The sequence below is a fragment of the Symphalangus syndactylus genome, chromosome 8 (assembly GCF_028878055.3).
Source record: "Symphalangus syndactylus isolate Jambi chromosome 8, NHGRI_mSymSyn1-v2.1_pri, whole genome shotgun sequence".
NCBI classification, from domain to species: domain Eukaryota; kingdom Metazoa; phylum Chordata; class Mammalia; order Primates; family Hylobatidae; genus Symphalangus; species Symphalangus syndactylus.
The window spans coordinates 40,920,675-40,938,715 of record NC_072430.2 but is presented as its reverse complement, the minus strand read 5'-3'; the positions used below and the strand labels follow the sequence as shown (position 1 = coordinate 40,938,715).

General features: G+C 49.9%; 1 protein-coding gene across 3 annotated transcripts in view; it reads right to left on the bottom strand.

The window, feature by feature from the left end:
* The window catches only part of TGFB3 (transforming growth factor beta 3), a 28,192-nt gene that overhangs the window by 8,862 nt on the left and 1,289 nt on the right, over window positions 1-18,041 (bottom strand). The window contains exons 1-5 of one of the 3 annotated variants that reach the window (XM_055288710.2): window positions 15,780-15,926; window positions 14,018-14,747; window positions 13,522-13,911; window positions 4,516-4,679; window positions 4,087-4,216 (exon numbers count right to left, since the gene is read on the bottom strand). In XM_055288710.2, coding sequence (XP_055144685.1) covers window positions 4,087-4,216; window positions 4,516-4,679; window positions 13,522-13,873 — 646 coding nt within the window. In that variant the 5' untranslated portion in view covers window positions 13,874-13,911; window positions 14,018-14,747; window positions 15,780-15,926. Of the gene's footprint in view, window positions 1-4,086; window positions 4,217-4,515; window positions 4,680-13,521; window positions 14,748-15,000; window positions 15,511-15,779; window positions 15,927-18,041 lie in introns of those variants that run through there. The other 2 variants (XM_055288708.2, XM_055288709.2) reach the window with 2 other exon arrangements.

Here is an 18,041-nt window from a genome sequence, read left to right as displayed (position 1 = left end):
GACAACCTGGAGTCTTCCTGAAATTGTGCCATCAGGGCAAACCCCAAAAAGTCCGACCTGGCCCAGCAACCTTCTCATGGACAGAAGGATACAAGCCTACAAACCTGGAGATTCCCATCAACATTAGATTGGCTTGGACATCCCAGACCTACTGGTTAAAACCCAGCCCCTTTCTTCCATAAACTCCAGAGCCTAACCAGATCTGCTCTACCGCAAGTCAGGGCAACCTCTGGGGCACACTGCACCTGCTGAGCTTGAAGATCTCTGTTCCAGCAGGTTCACTCAGTGAGGGAAGGCAGACCAATAAAATAAGGCAGCTGAGACACAGCTGGAGGAGAAGTAAATGGAGAGGGAGGTATGAGGAGTGCCCTCTCCCTGGGTTAAGGCTGCTGGAAGGAGGAGCCAGAGTAGCTGAAATGGGCTACCTAACAACACGGTGTACCTCCTGGTCAAGCTGGTTCAAGGCGGGCTGGAAGAGACCTGGAGTGAGTGAGTTCTATGATTCCATGAGTTAGAAAGTCAAGGTGCAGACAGCTGTCTTGGGGAGAGTGAGGGTCCAGGGGTAAGCACGAGAGGGTGGCCGGGCTTGGCCAACAGGCTGTATCTAGATAGAGGACTTAGAAATGATGATAACCACCACCAAAATGCCTGGAACTTACTACATATCAAACACTGCTCTAAGACTTTACAAGCACTAACTCATTTAATCTCTATAGTAATCCCATAGAGCAAGAACTATTATCCCCCATTGTACAGATGAAAACACTGAGGCTTAGGGAGGTTAAACAGCTTGCCCCAAGATATCCAACCAGTGGATAGTAGTGCCAGGATTCAAGCACTGACAGCTTGATGCCAGATCCCAAACTCTTGTTAGAGACAAGGAGGGGCAAAGAGGGGGCAACAGAGACCACCAAGGAAGATGCCCACACATTCACCAACATGGAAGATGGTTGTTTCCCAGTGTCCCACCTTTCCTGAGCCATGATGCTGACAGGCTCCCTCCCCAGCCTGCTAGGGGAGGCCTGGCCCTGCCTAGCTAGGTGCTGCAGACTATATGAGCAATAGCACAGGGTATGAGACCTGGGTCCCCGGCAGCCCTGGTGGGCTCCAACCCACTCTGCGACCCAGAATGCAGCCTGGGTACCTGCTACACAAGGGCTCTCAGATGTTTGCTGAATGACTCCAACATCACATGTGTGACTCAGTTTTCTCATCAATCCACACCACCAAACTGCTCCAATTTGGAGTCCTTTGTTGCCTGCTTTGAAGCCTTGAACTCTGAAGAGACTCATGGGCTCTCTGTAAGCACAAACCTGTGTGATGATTCCCCTGTGGGAAAGGTGGGCAGTATCTGCCTAAGTGGGAACTGAAGGTTCCAATGAAGAACTAACCTCAGAATTGGCAGCTGTGGGGGTGGTGGGTGGGGGACCCATAGGTTTTATTACGAAATTATCTTTTTGATGTCTCAGGAGGATGGAAATCATTCTCAATGCAAACTTCTCATTGAGTTCTGCAGCTGTGAAAATAAGAACTCCTTCAAGTGCCCAAGGCTTCAAAGAAATCCAGGTGGAGCTGATCAAAATCAGACAGGGAAGTTAAGAGCTTAATTTCCCCAGCCCCTCCTTTCTGTAGCCGTCTGAGTCAGAATTCCCAACAAAGCTGCTGTCGGCAGATCCACGTGGGTTCTCCTAGGCTCTTGCCTTCACGCTCAGTAGGTGGGACAGGATGGAATTCCTGGGTACCCTTGGGACTGGGGCAGGATCTTCAGCCCACCATCTGCCAACTCAGCCACCGGATAATTCCCCTTGGCTGGGGAATTTTCTCCTTTATGTGACCTGCCTGGGCTCCGTGGGCATCAAGCAATGCAAACTCGATGGCTACAGAGCCCAGGCAGGTCACGTAAGTGAGAAAATCGAGCCAGCACATGATGCTAAACAGGAACTGCCAGCCTCACTCTTGGGGAACAATAGGGAATGGTGGGGGCTGTGGGGACTGAGGATGCATACCCCATCTCAAGGGGTGGCCGGTACTCGTCTCTGATGGATGGTTATCAGGAAATCTTCCAATTTTTCAAAAACAGCAAGAAGTCCAGGTTTTATGTGAAATCTCCTGACTTGAAACACCCAAAACTGTTGATGACTAGTCAAATCGAAAACAATATGCAGGCCAAATAGTTTGTAATCTCTGCCTTTGAGCTTTAACTCTTAGTTGCCTAAAACACCAAAGACCTAGAAGGATCCATCTGCCTCAGGGACTCTGGGCATCAATATGTGGATGGTCTGTGGCTTTATAGCAGCTGATGACAGGAGAAAACCCTGCCCAAGAGGAAGAGAAGGAACAGATGGGACTGCCATCTGCGACCCCAACCCACTGAGCATCAGACCAGGCAGTACCAGCCAAGAAAAGGGAAAGAAACACAGAGGATGGTGTCATAAGACACCAAAGTTCTAATCCAGACTGGACGACCTCAGTCAAGTCACTTAACTTCTCTCGGCCTGTTTCCTTATCTAAAATAAGAAAAGCTTACTCTTGTAAAACATGGTAAAAACCATGAAGTCCTCTCAAATACATTTGATCCTTAAAACAGCTCTGTGAGGCATACAGAGGAGGAACCATTGCCTTATTTTCCAGGTGAAGACAGTGTGTGGATAAGATATTTGGGACACGTGAAGTTTGATATGCCTCTAGGATAGCTCTACTTTTGTGACAACCCGGCCTTTCAAACTTAACTCACCAGAACAGAACCTGTTCTCCTAGGCCCCCTATTTCAATAGGTGATACCACTCGGATGTCGAAAAATTTAGAAGTCATCCAGAATGCTCTTGTGTCCTCACACCCCATACCTAATCAGCCTGTGCTACTGGCTACCTTCAAAATACAGAACAAATCCATATGATCGTCATGTCCACTGCTACCGCCCTAGTCTCGGCCTAGATATTGCTCTCATCTGGGCTGCCGTCATGGCTCCTAACTCGTTTTCCTGCCTCTTCCCTTGACCTCCTGGAAACTAGAGGGATCTTTAAAAGATGTCAATCAAATCACCTTACCCAGCCCCTCCTCCCTGTAGCTATCTGAGTCAGAATTCCCAACAGAGCTGCTTTTGGCAGATCCACGTGGGTTCTCCTAGGCTCTTGACTTCACACCCAGTAGAGGGACAGGAAGGAATTCCTGGGTACCTTGAGTATCCCCAGCTCTGGTTATAGAACTCCCACACTTCTCGTCACACCTGGAATAAGTCCTGAAACCTCACCATGACCTGATGATGTTCTAAATTAAATTGGCTGGGCACGGTGGCTCACGTCTATAATCCCAGCACTTTGGGAAGCCAAAGCGGGTGGATCTCTTGAGGTCAGGAGTTCAAGACCAGCCTGGCCAACATGGTGAAACCCCATCTTTACTAAAAATACAAAAAAATTAGCCAGGTGTGGCAGTGTGCATCTGTAGTCCCAGCTATTCAGGAGGCTGAGACGTGAGAATCGCTTGAACCCAGATGGCGGAGGTGCAGTGAGCAGAGATCGCACCACTGCACTCCAGCTTAGGCAACAGAGTGAGACTCAGTCTCAAGAAATAATAATAATAAATCATATGGCCCCAGCAACCTCTCTGACCACCTCCCCTTCTCTTCCCGTCCCCAGCTCACCATGCTCCATCCACACCAATCTGTTTGCTGCTGCTGCTAGAACAAATCAAGTTTATTTCCACTTGAGGGCTGGGCCTCGCTGTTGCCTTTGCTTAGCACATCCCTTATTCTGATCTTCACGTGCTAAATCCTTATCATTCAGATGTCAATGCATGAATTTCTTCATCATAGAGACCTTCCCTGTTGGACCCCATCCAATCATTGTCACATTGCCCTCTTTCTATTTCTCATAGTTCCTATCCCTGTGGCTGCATCCCCAGGGCCTGGCTTACAGTGAGCATTTAATAAACATTAGTTTAGTGAATGAATGGAGGATACTCAGTGGCAAAGCTAGGGTTTGAACCCAGATCTCTGACTCCCTTAATTCTGTCCTCTTCCCTCTGTTTCATGGAGGACTAAGGGACCTGAGGTTCATTCTGAAATGCTCATCTGAAGGGTCCACCTACCTCTTCTCAACAGCCACTCACGCACAGTGTCAGTGACATCAAAGGACAGCCACTCGGCAGTGCCCCGTGTGGGCAGATTCTTGCCACCGATATAGCGCTGTTTGGCAATGTGCTCATCCGGCCGAAGGATCTACAGGGCAGAGAAAGGAGTGAGTACCCGATGCCAGGACAGAGTGCCCCGGAAGATGTCACAATGCAGAGCACAGGTGAGGGAGCGATAGGAAACCAGTGGTTCCTGAATGCCATGGCCCTCGAGCACCTTAGCTAACTCTTAAGCATTTTAATGACAGACACAGATACAGAAACGAAGGCTCAGAGAAGCCAGGATTCAAACCCAGGTCTGCCAAACTCTGCACCCAGTGGTGACCTGATATGGCAAAGGAACCGGCTTTCCCGTCGTTGTGGTTTCTGCTCTGAGAGAGGAGTTACCTGAAAGAGCTCGATCCTCTGCTCATTCCGCTTAGAGCTGGGGTTGGGCACCCGCAAGACCCGGAATTCTGCTCGGAACAGGTTGGTTCTATTTTTCTCCACTGAGGACACATTGAAGCGGAAAACCTTGGAGGTAATTCCTTTGGGGCAGACAGCCAGTTCGTCTAGGAGACAGAGCAGAGGGCACAGCATGAGCGAGACAGGCAGGAACAGTGTGCTGCCAACAGACAGGCACCAAGCAGCCACCGTCCTGCCTGCCACCTCCCTAGAGGCTTGAGGCCTCAGACCGCAAGGTGGAGATATGAGGAAGATTCTTGGTGGCCCTAGAATCACACACAGTCCTGAGCAAGGAGCAGTGTGGCCTCAGAGCTCCATGACATGGCACTAGACTGGCCAGTCAAATCTAATTGCCCCCTCCTCCCACTGCCTTGACATCTCAGTTCTGGTAAGTTCTCCAACCTGTTTTTCCTACTTTTTGAGAAAATACTGATTCTAGAAAGATATTGGCAACCTAGTAGTTTACATGTCTTACAGCTAGTTGATTTATTCCTGTATTTGTTCATCTGGGCGTTCATTCATTTATCAAAAATGTATTGAGCAGCTACTGTATGCCAAGCATAGTGCTAACATTGGGAAGCAAAACATGAATAGGCACAATCCCTGCCTTCAAAGGGATTAAAACCCATTTATGCCCGGTGTTCCATTATTGGAACGCTAAGCATGTAAGAGTTATTTATATCCTACTACTGCTCAAGGTCAAGGCCAAGGTCTGATTTCAAAATTCAAAAAATTGCAGCCTCAGGCTTATGGGTTAATATCCAAGGTGGGGTATTAATACATGGGCCCAAATAACAGGACTAGAGAGAAATAATAGGACAGAGTGCCCCGGAAGATGTCACAACACAGAAGCACAGGTGAGGGGAGCGACAGGAAACCAATGGTTTTCAGAGAAGTCCAGGAGTTGCTGCAGGAAATCAAAGGAGGGGAATGGCAAGGAGCACTTCACGGAAGAGGTGAAAATTGAGAGGATTTGAGGATGGGGAGGAAAGAAATGTTACATGGAGTGACTGCTGGAAGCAAAGGCAAGGAGGGGAGGAAATGCAAATGAGTAAGAGAGGCCCGAAACAGCAGGTGGGAGCCAGGTGAGAAAGGGCAAGATGGTAGATTGGGGTCCACCTGTCAGACTAAAAGGTTAAATTTTAACCCATTAACAGTAGGGAGTCACTGAAAGTGAGCAGTGCAGTGACATCTCAACCTTGTGTTTTAGACCCAATTAAGCAGGGCTTATATAGCAAAGAGCCCACATCATGAGCCTGGCAGAAACACAGATGCTTCCTCTGACCAAGCTGGTGTGTCACCATTGGCTCCTTTCTCTTTCCTTGACAGCACGTGCTATGCCAGACACTGTCACCTGCTGGCCTCTTCATCCCTGTCCACAAGACATGGGCAGCGAATGCTCTCTCCCACCCCTCTGAGCCAGAGAAAGAGAGCCTGTCTTTTCTCTGCTCCTGTACACTTCACAGCCTCAAGGTCTGAGCAGTATTAACACCCAGAGAAAAACTTTCTGCACAAATGGTAACAATAGCCCGAAGTTGAAATTCAAGCTCATAGACCCAGATTCCACACATAATGGACATGGCTGGAATGAGCTTATAATCACCCCGAGGGGTTGTTGAGGAAGTCACGGACAAGGCAGGAAGGATCAGAGGCCTGGAAACAAGCAAATGCGCTACTGATCTTCAGGAAAGGATGAGTGAGTGTTTCTGGAAATTGCCATCTGGTGGGCCTGACGCTGGTTCTTAGAAAATTAATGGAACAGATGTTAGGAAAACAAATGTGTGAATGCTGTCTAATGAAGCCCTGATTAATAATTGGCTTTGAAAGAACAGATACTGCCAACGATTCCCTAAACCATTTCAGATAGAACCAAGGAGAGAAATCAGTGATAGTTAAGTAATGTGTGAGTTTGCAAGTTTGTAATACTCTGAATGTGGATAAGCTACTTGCATTGGCAACCCTGTCGAGGACAACAGAGCTGGGTTTTGAAGGAGCTGTTATTGATACGGCTTCAGTTACAATAGCACCTCCTGGGAGGACCACTTGAGCTCGGGAGGTCCAGGCTGCAGTGAGCCATGATTGTGCCACTGCACTCCAGCATGGGCAACAGAGGGAGACTCTGTTTCAAATAAATAAATAAATAAATAAATAAATAAATAAATAAATAAGTAAGTAAATAAATAACACAGCTCCAGTGACTACAAGAGGAATAAAGGGTAAGTCAGTGCAACATGCACCTTGCTGTAAAAAGAAGGGAGATGGGGCCGGGCACGGTGGCTCACGCCTGTAATCCCAGCACTTCGGGAGGCCAAGGTGGGCAGATCATGACATCAGGAGTTCCAGACCAGCCTGACCAACATGGTGAAACCCCGTCTCTACTAAAAATATGAAAATTAGCCAGGCGTGGTGGTGCGTGCCTGTAATCCCAGCTACTGAGGAGGCTGAGGCAGGAGAATCGCTTGAACCTAGGAGGCGGAGGTTGCAATGAGCTGAGATGGTGCCATTGCACTCCAACCTGGGCAACAGAGCGAGACTCCGTCTCAAAAAAAATAAGAAGGGAGATGGAAAATGGCACTTGCTGGTGAGATGGTCAGAGTGGGTCAAGGCAGTGGGAAGTCAGGAGATGGGGAAAGTTACGAGCTAAGAGAGTTCTCAGGACACCCTAGTGGCCATCCTCTTTGGTTTCTTCCAGCCTATCAATCATAATCTGCTCCCCAAGATGAACACCTCCTGGGGAGACTTTTAAGGTTTCAAGAAAGAAGTGGAAAAGGTCATTTTTCTATTACTGGGATATATAGATTTCCAATGATTAGAAGGGACATCAGGAGTCATGTGGTGCAACCCTCTTCAGAGGAAGAAACAGCTGTCTAGAGGGTGTTGGCCAGAGTCACTCAGAAGTTAGCTGACACAAGCAACTTGACACTAACAAGCAAAGCTTAGGACACAATTGCTAGTGATTAAAAAAGAATTGGCACCTGGGCAACATGGTGAAACCCCGTCTCTACTAAAAATACAAAAATTAGCCAGGCATGATGGTGCATGCTTGTAATCCTAGCTACTCAGGAGGCTGAGGCAGGAGAATCGCTTGAACCTGGGAGGCTGAGGTTGCAATGAGCTGAGATTGTGTCACTGCACTCCAGCCTGGGCGACAGTGTGAGACTCCGTCTCAAAAAAAAGAAGAAGAAGAAGAAGAAGAATTGGCAGCCAGGCGCAGTGGCTCATGCCTGTAATCCCAGCCAGCACCTTGGGAGGCTGAGGTGGGTGGATTGCTTGAGCTCAGGTGTTGGAGACCAGCCTGGCCAACATGGTGAAACCCAATCTCTATAAAAAATACAAAAATTAGCTGGGCATGGTGGCACACGTCTGTTATTTCAGCTACTCGGGAGGCTGAGGCGGGAGGATTGCTTGAGCCCAGGAGTTCAAGATCAGCCTGGACAACATAGGGAGGACCTATCCCTATTATTTAAAATCAAAAATTTTAAAGGCTGGGAATAGTGGCTCATGCCTGTAATCCCAGCACTTTGGGAGGCCAAGGCAGGTGGATCACTGGAGGTCAGGAGTTCGAGACCAGCCTGGCAAACATGGCGAAACCCCATCTCTACTCCAAATACAAAAATTAGCTGGGCGTGGTGGTGGGCACCTGTAACCCCAGCTACTCGGGAGGCTGAGGCATGAGAATCACTTGAACCCAGAAGGCAGAAGCTACAGTGAGCCGAGATTGCACCAGTGCACTCCAGCCTGGGTGACAGAGTGAGACTCTGTCAAAAAAATAAAAATAAAAATAAAAATTAATTTAAAAAAGAATTGCCTGGGAGATCAAAGAAAATGTACATACAATCTTCTTGACAATCAAATTCACTGAATAATGATGTTTTAAGTAATCTGTGGAATGAATCATCATATAAATAAATAAGCAAAATGTAATAGCACCACCTTGTTTTGTCGAGTTTTTATTACTTCATGTGACCTTCTAACAACCCTTGAGAAGAATGAAAACATGTAAAATTTATCACTTGACAAATGAGAAAACTGAGCCTCAAAAAGTTAAATGTCTTTCCCAAGGTCACATAACTAGAAGGTGGCGGAGGTGGGGTTTGAACCCCGGTCTTCTGAACATACCTCATTTATTGAAGCAGAGACTCTTCAAGCTGGGAGGGATCTGGGAGATCATCTGGTGAAGATGGTTTCATCAACAAAATATGGCAAGATTCCACTAAATGGGCCTAGAGTGTCAACCTATGCCTCAGACAATGACCCACTGCAAACGAGTTTGTGGTTCTTAAGCCATGCCTCGCAGAACACTAGTATTATTGAGAGCTGGACTAGGGGGTCCCACCTTTACAAATTAAATCTTGAGCAACTTGTTCCATTGCACAGAAAAAATATATATTGGTGAATGCCATTTTCTCTATTTTGTTTAACAGGGCAAAACATAAGCAAAGAATATTCATGTACAGTATGCATGGAAAAACCAGGAAATAGCTGACCATGTTTAGTTAACTGCCTTTTAAAATGTGTTCAGACACCTGGGCGGCTAGGTGTGCCTTTGCTTGTATATATCATTTCTGCTGGTTCCAGTGAAGGGGCTATATTTATCAGTGTGGCTGTACTTCTCTACCCTGGCTGCACGTTAGAATCACCTGGAAAGCTTTAAAAACAAATGATGCCTGGACCCATTCCCCAGCAGTTCTGACTACATTGGAGTGAGTGGGGTCCACGGCATATTTTTTTTTAAGCTCTCCAGATGATTCTAACGTGCAGCCAGGGTTGAGAACCACAGATTATAATGTGTTGCAAAGGGCACCATGGCTTCCAGATGTTCTGGAATTTGAGAAACCACTGCTTTAATGGTGTGAGATTTCTATTGATTAACCTTTCAACGAATTAGACATGTTGCTTCGCTGATGGAACACCTTTAAAAATTTTGAGTTAGAAGCCCATAAACATTTTAAGCCCATGTTAAAAATTGGAGTACTTCAGAGAAAGATCCAGATTTTCTGCTTTTCTAGGACATGGGAAGAACTAATCAAGCTGGACCCCACGGTCCTCAATGCAAAACCCAGCAAGAGCTGAGGCTGGCTGCTGCTTTGGCTGGACACGTGGGCTCCAGGTCCCCTCCCTCTCCCTGTCTCACACACCCTACTTTCTTCTTGACCCCAAGACCAAGTGTCCTGGTGCAGTTTATCATGATGCCGTGGCTTTTCTTCCAGATCATTTGCATTTCCTGCCGGGTCTCTGTAGGCACTTGTGTTTGCCATCCCTCTAGGAAAAGTTTTGCCCTAGTTCACTGAGTCTTAGGCTTCACTGTGCTTAAGAATCCATAAGGAGCTTGTCGAAAATGCAGATTCCCCAAGACTCCAACCCTCAAGATGCTGATTCTGTAAGGGTTGGTGGGACTGGGGAATCTACATTTACCTCCAGCTTCCTCTGGACCACACTTAGAGAAGTGCTGACGCCTACTGTGCAGAGGGCATTGGCCCTTGGAGCAAATGATTTTCAGAATAATTCTCAGAATAAACAAAATCTACACTTAGCAGCCAGAGAAGAAAGACTAAAATATCGAGTTTTCTCTTTGCTGAGAAACTCTGGGTTTGCTGGTTGTCTTAGCGCTGCCCTTGGCTGAAAGCAACAAGTCTCCGAACAGACACAAATAATTACAAGCCAGAAGGAGATAAAACGACACCTACATTGGTGATATCTTTGTAAGAGGGATGACAACGGAAGTAAAAAAGCTGTGTCCTTTCCCATCACGTGGGGTCAGAGAAACTCTCTACTCCCTCCCCCCAGTAAAATCCTGGAGAATTAGAAAAGGGATTACAGAGTCTTGCCCATACTCCCCAGTAGAGGCTCTGCTGATTCATCCCAGATGGAATTATAAAATTCTTTCAGCTGAAAGGAGTTTGGAAATCATCTCTGACTTTACAGCTGGGGAAACTGAGGCTCAGAGAGGTCACTTTTACGTAGCTGCGGCTGCTTAACCTGCTTGAGACTCTTCATTAAATAAAGAAAACCCCTTCATTAAATTAGGGAGAACATTTGTGGCAGTATGAATCTCCTGGGCAAAAAAAAAAAAAAAAAAAAAAAAAAATGCAGAGCTAAGGAAGAACAAATCCAGTTATCCTTGTGCAATCTGCCACCTGGGTTACTAAGATAATAACTCTGACCTCTCCTGCTTGGTCCAACATATGATTCATTTATGTTATAAATCAAAGTTTACTGAACCCTAAAGGTTAAAGGTAGCACTTACAACGTGTATTTTACATATAAATGAGTGCTTAACTACATGCATCCTGCGCGCAGAATGTCTAGGTTAGGGTCCCTGCTCTTTTTGGACAAATTACTTAAGCTATCCAAGTCTCAGTTTGCTTAATCTGTAAAACAGGGAGATAAGGTTATTTAGGAAAAGGCCTTCCTCTCTGCTCTCACCTTGGTGCCCTTTCTCCTGCACTACTAAAAAGTATTTCCTTTTTCATTTTCCTCTCCTGGGACCTCTATCTCCTTGCCCTGGCTCCTACTGTCACTTTCCTTCGAATGCATGTTCACTGGGTCAGGGAAGTGGCCAGAAGTGAGGAAATATGGAACCGAACGTGATCTCATGACCTCCCAGCAGAGGCTCTGGCATCGAGACCCTGCTGTGCCCCACCACAGACCTGGTGTCACCCCTGTCTGCCCTCACGAGTTAAAGACAGGCTTCCTTCCCCCACCCCGCCCCGCCACCTTGCAAACCCCTGACGACGGCTGTCTGCTTCTGCTCAGCACCTGCCCACTGCCTTCTTTATAATTAGTGTGCCTTGTGTGTCTGCCTCTCTGGGGTGGCCTCAGCACCTGACCAGCTGCAGGGCGGGCCCAGGTCCCTCTGCTCAGCCTCCAAGTCACCTCCAACAGCTGCAGAGTCTGCCTGCTTCCGGTTTGCACCTGTGAGCCTCATAGCATCGCGCGTTGGCTCCTCCCCAGCATCCTGAACAGCATCCTGCTGGCTGTGCTGGGTTGCCCCAGGCCAGACCATTGCTCCATATCCGCACATCCACCCCTATCTGTTGCAGTTGTAAGGTCTTGGTACTGCAGCCTGGAAGCTGCCCAGCATCTGTGGGGCCCTGCCCGGGCTTTTCCCAAGGCCATCTGCTATTTGTGCCTTGAGTCTGCACAAAATCAGTGTCCACTTGCACCCGTGTGGACTTGCCTCCACGTGGCTCATTCATTCTCAGCTCAGGAGTCCAGGATGGGGGGGTTCTCCTGACTCAGAATCCCTCCTCCCTTGGACTCCTCTTGCTGACCCAGACCATGAAGGTCTGAGTCCTGCCGTCTTGCCCTGGACTCTCCTCACACCTCTCCTGCCCACCTCAGATTTCGACCTTCCTCTGATGCTTGTGGTCACTATCTCCCGCGTTGGTGGGTTCCCAGGGAGTTGGAGCCTTGGCCATCGAGCTGCTAGGTGCCTCTGGGAACTGTGGGTCCCTGAGCCAGCCCCACCCAGAGACCCTGGGCAGGGAGCAGTAGCTCTGCCTCGGCCTCCAGCCTCCGCCCCACATGGCAGCCACATCCTAAAGAAAGGCGCTCCAGGCAGCCACAGGAAGCCGGAGCGGGAACCCTTCGCCAGTAACCACAGGCTCCTCTGCCTGGCATGGAGCCGCGAACCGGGCCTTTGCACCTCCGGCCAGAGCTGGTCCACCCATCGGTACCCACTCCTGTTCCTTCTCTCCAGCCAGGTTCCTTTCACCCCCTGCTGTGTGCTCTGCTGACCACCCTCCCCTGCCTGCCAGCTCCATCCCACGCCCTCCACCCCACTCCAGGAGCCGCCCACCTCCCAGGTGGGCCTGGGCTGAGGTAGTCAGGGCGGCGAGGACACCTGCTGGTAGGAAAAGCAAACAGAGCTGCTCCCGGAGTCTACGGCCCACGAGTGGCTCACATTCCTCTTTCCTGGGCTGTCAGTTTCTCAACATCTGCCAAATTTCTCTCTCTTGTATTGAGGTTTTTAAAATCCCCTTCAGTAAACACATATGACTTCCACACGTGTACAAACACACACAGACATCTCGCCCAGAAGCCGCCCGGCTCCTCCGTGCAGACAGAGCCTCCTGGGACGGCAGGCTCCCAGACATATCCTGCCCCCCCTCCACTGTGCACCCACTGCCACCCCTCCACCCGCTCTCCCGTGACACGCAGACACAAAGGGCGCCAGCCTCCTCTATGCATCCAGAGCCAAAACCCACTCTCCCCGTGCCCACCAGCCTGGAAGGCGCCCATTTTGAGCACATGAATCTGTCTACTGCACAAGACTGCATGTCGCCCTAAAGTACACGGCCCTGGGAACATTCGTGCATACCGTCTCCCCTCCACACACACAGCTCACGTGGGTCTCGTGGGTCACGTGGGTGGGGTAGACCAAAGGGCCCAGGCAGCAAGAAGCTGTCTCCTGCCTGAGCTTCAAAAAGCTTGACAGACATTAATTTGGGGCAGGTATTCTTCTTCCCAAGAACTGGAAAAACTGAAACGGAGACGTGTCACAATGAGTTGCGAAAAGCTGGGAGAAGAGGAGGTCTCCACACTGAGAACTGTAAGGGCTCCTGACAGAGCCGGCCTTCCCCTTTATGGCACCCAGATGCTTACAGTTACTGATACGATCGCATGTGCAAGAATACATATGTTTCCCTGGACAGCACAATGTAATTCCAAATTAAAATCAGTCAAGGATGTGATGTGAATTCAGCAAGCCACTCAGCTCCAGGGCTCCTGGCCTCGCAGAAGCGCCGGCGCTTAACAGAATGGCTCTATCTCCTTCCCCACCCACCTCCCCAGCCCCAACGGAGGAGCATCGCACCTCCTAAGCCTTGGTGCTGGTGAATCCTGGGGCACCCTGCTGTGTGGCCAGCACTAGGCCCCCCTCTGCAGAGCTCCCAGCTCCAGTTCAAACCCTCCAGAGCAGACAACCCAGCGAGAATTTGGACTTACTGTGCTCCGCCAGCCCCTGGATCATGTCGAATTTATGGATTTCTTTGGCATAGTATTCCGACTCGGTGTTTTCCTGGGTGCAGCCTTCCTCCCTCTCCCCATGCATCTCCTCCAGCAACTCCCGGGTGCTGTTGTAAAGGGCCAGGACCTGATAGGGGACGTGGGTCATCACCGTTGGCTCAGGGGGGCTGGTGAGCCTGAGCTTGCTCAAGATCTGTCCCCTAATGGCTTCCACCCTCTTCTTCTTGATGTGGCCGAAGTCCAAGGTGGTGCAAGTGGACAGAGAGAGGCTGACCGTGGCAAAGTTCAGCAGGGCCAGGACCACCAGAGCCCTTTGCAAGTGCATCTTCATGTGTGAGCTGGGAAGAGAGGCCAGGGGGACGGCGAGGCCTGGAGAGGAAGAGACCCCAGCAGACGTGCAGAAGGAGGGAGGAAAACCAGGCGGCCTCCCCAAATCCCAAAGACTGAGGCTTGGCAAGAAGGTGCATGAACTCACTGCACTGCGAGAGCTTCAGGACTTCCAGGAAGCGCTGGCAACCCTGAGGACGAAGAAGCGGACTGTGTGCCTTGTAGCGCTGGGATTCTTGTCCATGTGTCTAAACAGGTTTTGCTGGGCTCTGACTCCCAGCAGGCCAGGTGGAGGGCAAGCAGAGGGCTGGGAGGGGTGGCAAGGCAGCTGGGAGTGGGAAGGGAGCTGGAGTTTTTCCTTAGGTAAAAATAAATAGAGCGGATATCTGATATTGCCAAAAGCCGCTTGGCGATGGGGAGAAAGTGGGTATTTTAAAGAAGGAGAAGGACCATGGCTGGGTCCCAAAATCAAAATCCTTGCCTTGCCTTGAAGGAAAATAAGAAAAGAGAATGGAAAAGAAAAGGGAAAAAAAAGTTAAAAAAAAAAAAAAAAAGTCAGATCACCAGTGAGTAGGTGGGGAGAGGCAGGGCCGGGCAGTTGCTGGCCCAGCTAAAGGTGGGGGCAGTACAGGACACACTTGTCTCTCAGGCACTCCATTCATGCTTTCTCTTTTGTTTACACTTCCTCGGGGGCTTTCTAAATGACTTTGTTCACGCTGCCTCTCGTCTTCATTGGCTGGGGTGTGGGGTTATATGCATTGGAAGGCAGGGAGGCAGGCCTCTGAGCGCAGCAGCCCCAATCATCCACTCAGACGCCCAGGGTCACCAGCACCTCGGCTTGTCTTCTGCCTCGGCCATTGCTTCTGTCCCCTGCTTCTCTTTAAAAAATAAAAAGGAGAAAAAAAATAAAATAGAAGCCAGTTCACGGCACGCCTGCTCCGGAAAGCTGTTATTCCTTCTCTCGCACGCCTCTTCCCCTGTCTCTGCCTCTCTCGCTCATTCCCTTGGACTTGACTCTCTGCTTCCCTCCCTTTCTCTCTCTCTCTCTCTCCCTCTCGCTCCTCTCCCTCTCTCACACACACACATGCACACACACTGCTTTCTCTATTTCTCTCTGCTGAAATTTTATACCTCCCTCCCATGACGTCTCTGGCCTGGGGTGGGGGAGGGAGGGACCAGCGCACGCAGCCTCTTTTGCTGCACGATGTTAATGTTTTAAACAGGCACAGGAAAAGCCGAGCCCATTTGAAAAATACTTTGCGAGTCCTCTCGTTCGACGTGGTAGCTGAACTTTTTTTCCCCTCTTGGAATCACTCCTGCTACACGTTGGCTGTTTTTCTGGAAAGTTACTCCGAAGAGCCCCCTCCCTCCCTTTCCCCCAGCCCCGGCGCCCTCTCGCCAGCTGTCAGTCCGCGCAGTCCGCGGCCCGCGTCTACTCTCCCTCCTGGTCCCCCGGTCCCGGGGCCGCCCCTGGGCCAGGCCCGACCCGGGGCAGGGTCCGCAGAGGGCGCGGGACCCGGTAGGGGCGGCCATGCCAGCCTCGCGGAGGGGACTCCCGGCCTGCGAGCCGGGTCGGAGGGTCGGCGTCCGCTCCGCGGCGATCCTGGCCCGATTCTTCATTGACAAGATCGGAGTCGGGAGGCGGGCAGAAGCCTGGAGACGCTCCAGGGGCAGTGAAAAATGGTGGCGTTTTCCGGAAGATCGAGGGTGCCCTCTGGCGAGGCGAGGCCGCCAGTGAAGGAGCTCGGCTGGTCGGGAGCCGGGGAGGCTCGGGGGCTGGGGGCTGGGGGCTGGGGGCTGGGGGCGGGGGCTGGAGGGCGGGAGAAGGGGCTGCGGTAGAGAGCGAGAAAAACAAGACCCAGGCCCCGAGGAATCGCCTCCCTCCCGGCCCCACGTGCGCACGAGCGCACCTCTCCCTCCCCGACTGCTGCTCCGGAGCCGCTCTCGCAGAAATGTCATCCAGATGTTCAGCCTCCCTCCCCGCCGAGGGCTCCGCAGGGAGCTGCGCCAGCGAGCGCGAAGTCAGCAGTTGGCCCGAGCCCATTTCCCAGATGGGTGAGGGGAAGTCGGCTCTGTGCTTTCGCTCCTCTTCTCGGCCCGAACCTCTAGGCCTTTTCCCACGAGCAGCCAAGGGAGGGTAGGGCACGTGGCTCCCCGCACCCTGCAACACAGGGCTTGCATCTGAACTGAACTTTCCTGAGAGTGAGTGCCGCTCCCACCCCATCTCACTCCAGCCTTCCTGGACCCTTTCTGAGAGGTCTGGCTTCCAGGTCACTAACTGAAGGGGCTGTTCTCTGTATCCCAGCACAGCGGTGGGTCACTTTCCGGATGAGGAAACTGAAGCATAGAGTTTTGTTTTGTTTTGTTTTGTTTTTTAAAGAGCACACTGCTTGTGAGTGATGGAGGCGATATTTTACACAGGCTATCAAGTTTGGGTAGGCATTATTTTCATTTGCAAAACCAATGAGGAAACCTAGGGGTAGAAACTTTAAAAGTAACTTGCCCAAGGTCACATAGTTATTAGTTGTCAGCTGTTGGGATTTGACCCAGGACATTGCCAGAGTCCGGACTTAATTACTATGGTATACTGCCTCTGAAATTTGAGAAAAAGTTTAACGTTTACTATATACCAGGCACTATTCTAGGCTCTCTGAATAATATCAGTGAACAAAACAAAACTCCTACCCTCAGGGAAATTTTATTTTAGAGGCAGGGGTAGGGCAGTGGAGGAGGCGATAAACTAAATAAATATGTAAATGATGTAGTACGGGAAAAAGTGCTGGGCCAGGTGCAGTGGCTCAGCCTGTAATCCCAGCATTTGGGGAGGCCCATGTGGGAGGATTGCTTGAGCTCAGGAATTAGAGACCAGCCCCAGCAACACGGCGAAACTCAGTCTCTACAAAAAATGGAAAAATTAGCCCGGTATGTTGGCGCAGGCAGCTATTTGGGAGGCTGAGGCAGGAGAATCACTTGAGCCAGGGAGGCAGTTTACAGGGGGCCAAGATTGCACCACTGCACTCCAGCCTGGACGACAGAGCAAGACCGTGTCTCAAACAAACAAACAAACAAATGTGATGTGGCAGAAAATCAAGCAGAGAAGGAGGATGGGGTGTGCCTGGGTTGGGGGATGTTGCAGTTTCAAATAGGGTGATAAGGGAAGGCCTTTGAGCAGACAGTTGCAAGATAGGAAGGAAAATTATTGAAGTTATACTTTTTTGGACTCCACCTCTACCAAATCAGAGTCTCCAGAGATGGGGCCCTGGCATCTCTGTTTCTTTACAAACCTCACACGTGATTCAGGTGCTCAGCAAGGTCTGGAAGCTACTACTGGAGGGTACCTCTCTGCCCAGAGTGAGGACGATTTGCCTTCTGTTTTCAGCAAGTTGGGGAAGAAGTGGGGGTGAAGGTCTGGAAACTGACTATAAGGTGATGGTCGCATGCTGTGAGCTTACAAGAAATGGAAAAATCCAAAGATTAATCCCTTCTTCCTCATCTGGTGCCAAAGAAGGGAACAAGGGATTCATTGGAGCCTATATTTCATCTGTCTTGGATTTTTGGCAGTGAATGTTTCTTCAGATTAAAATCTAACAAAGTATTCTCACTGAGAAGCAAGTTACCAAAGGATCTTAGAGATAATCTCTAAAGTAATTACAAGGGAGGAAACTGATACCGGAAAGGGCTCTGCTCTGGCCACACAGGTAGTTATCAGGAGAGCTAAGATGAGAACACAGCTCTTCTGATATCCAGGCCAGCGCTCTTGCTGTCACAGGCATGCTAACACACAGTCCTATCCAGTAACATGTGTGATTGAACTGAGTAATGTACTGGATATTTAAGAAATGCTTGCAATCTGGTTTCAGGGGTGCTACTCCCACTTCCAAATCCTTGCTTTTAACCTGTGGCCATCCAGGCCTTCCCCTCAACATAATACTGGGAATGTTATTTGCTTTCAGGGCCATCAGCCCATCTCCTACGGATCTCAGCCAACCAGTGTCAGGGACCTGGCCAGTGATATTGACTTGGAGAACTCATATGAAGAGTCAATGAAGACGCAACTTAAATGCCCAATTAGGCTGGGAATTTGTAGTACATCTCCCTCTGCCAGCCTAGGAGAATGGCTGGCGCCCAGTAGTATGTGCTGGAGATAAATACTCCGGTAATGTCTGGTGTCA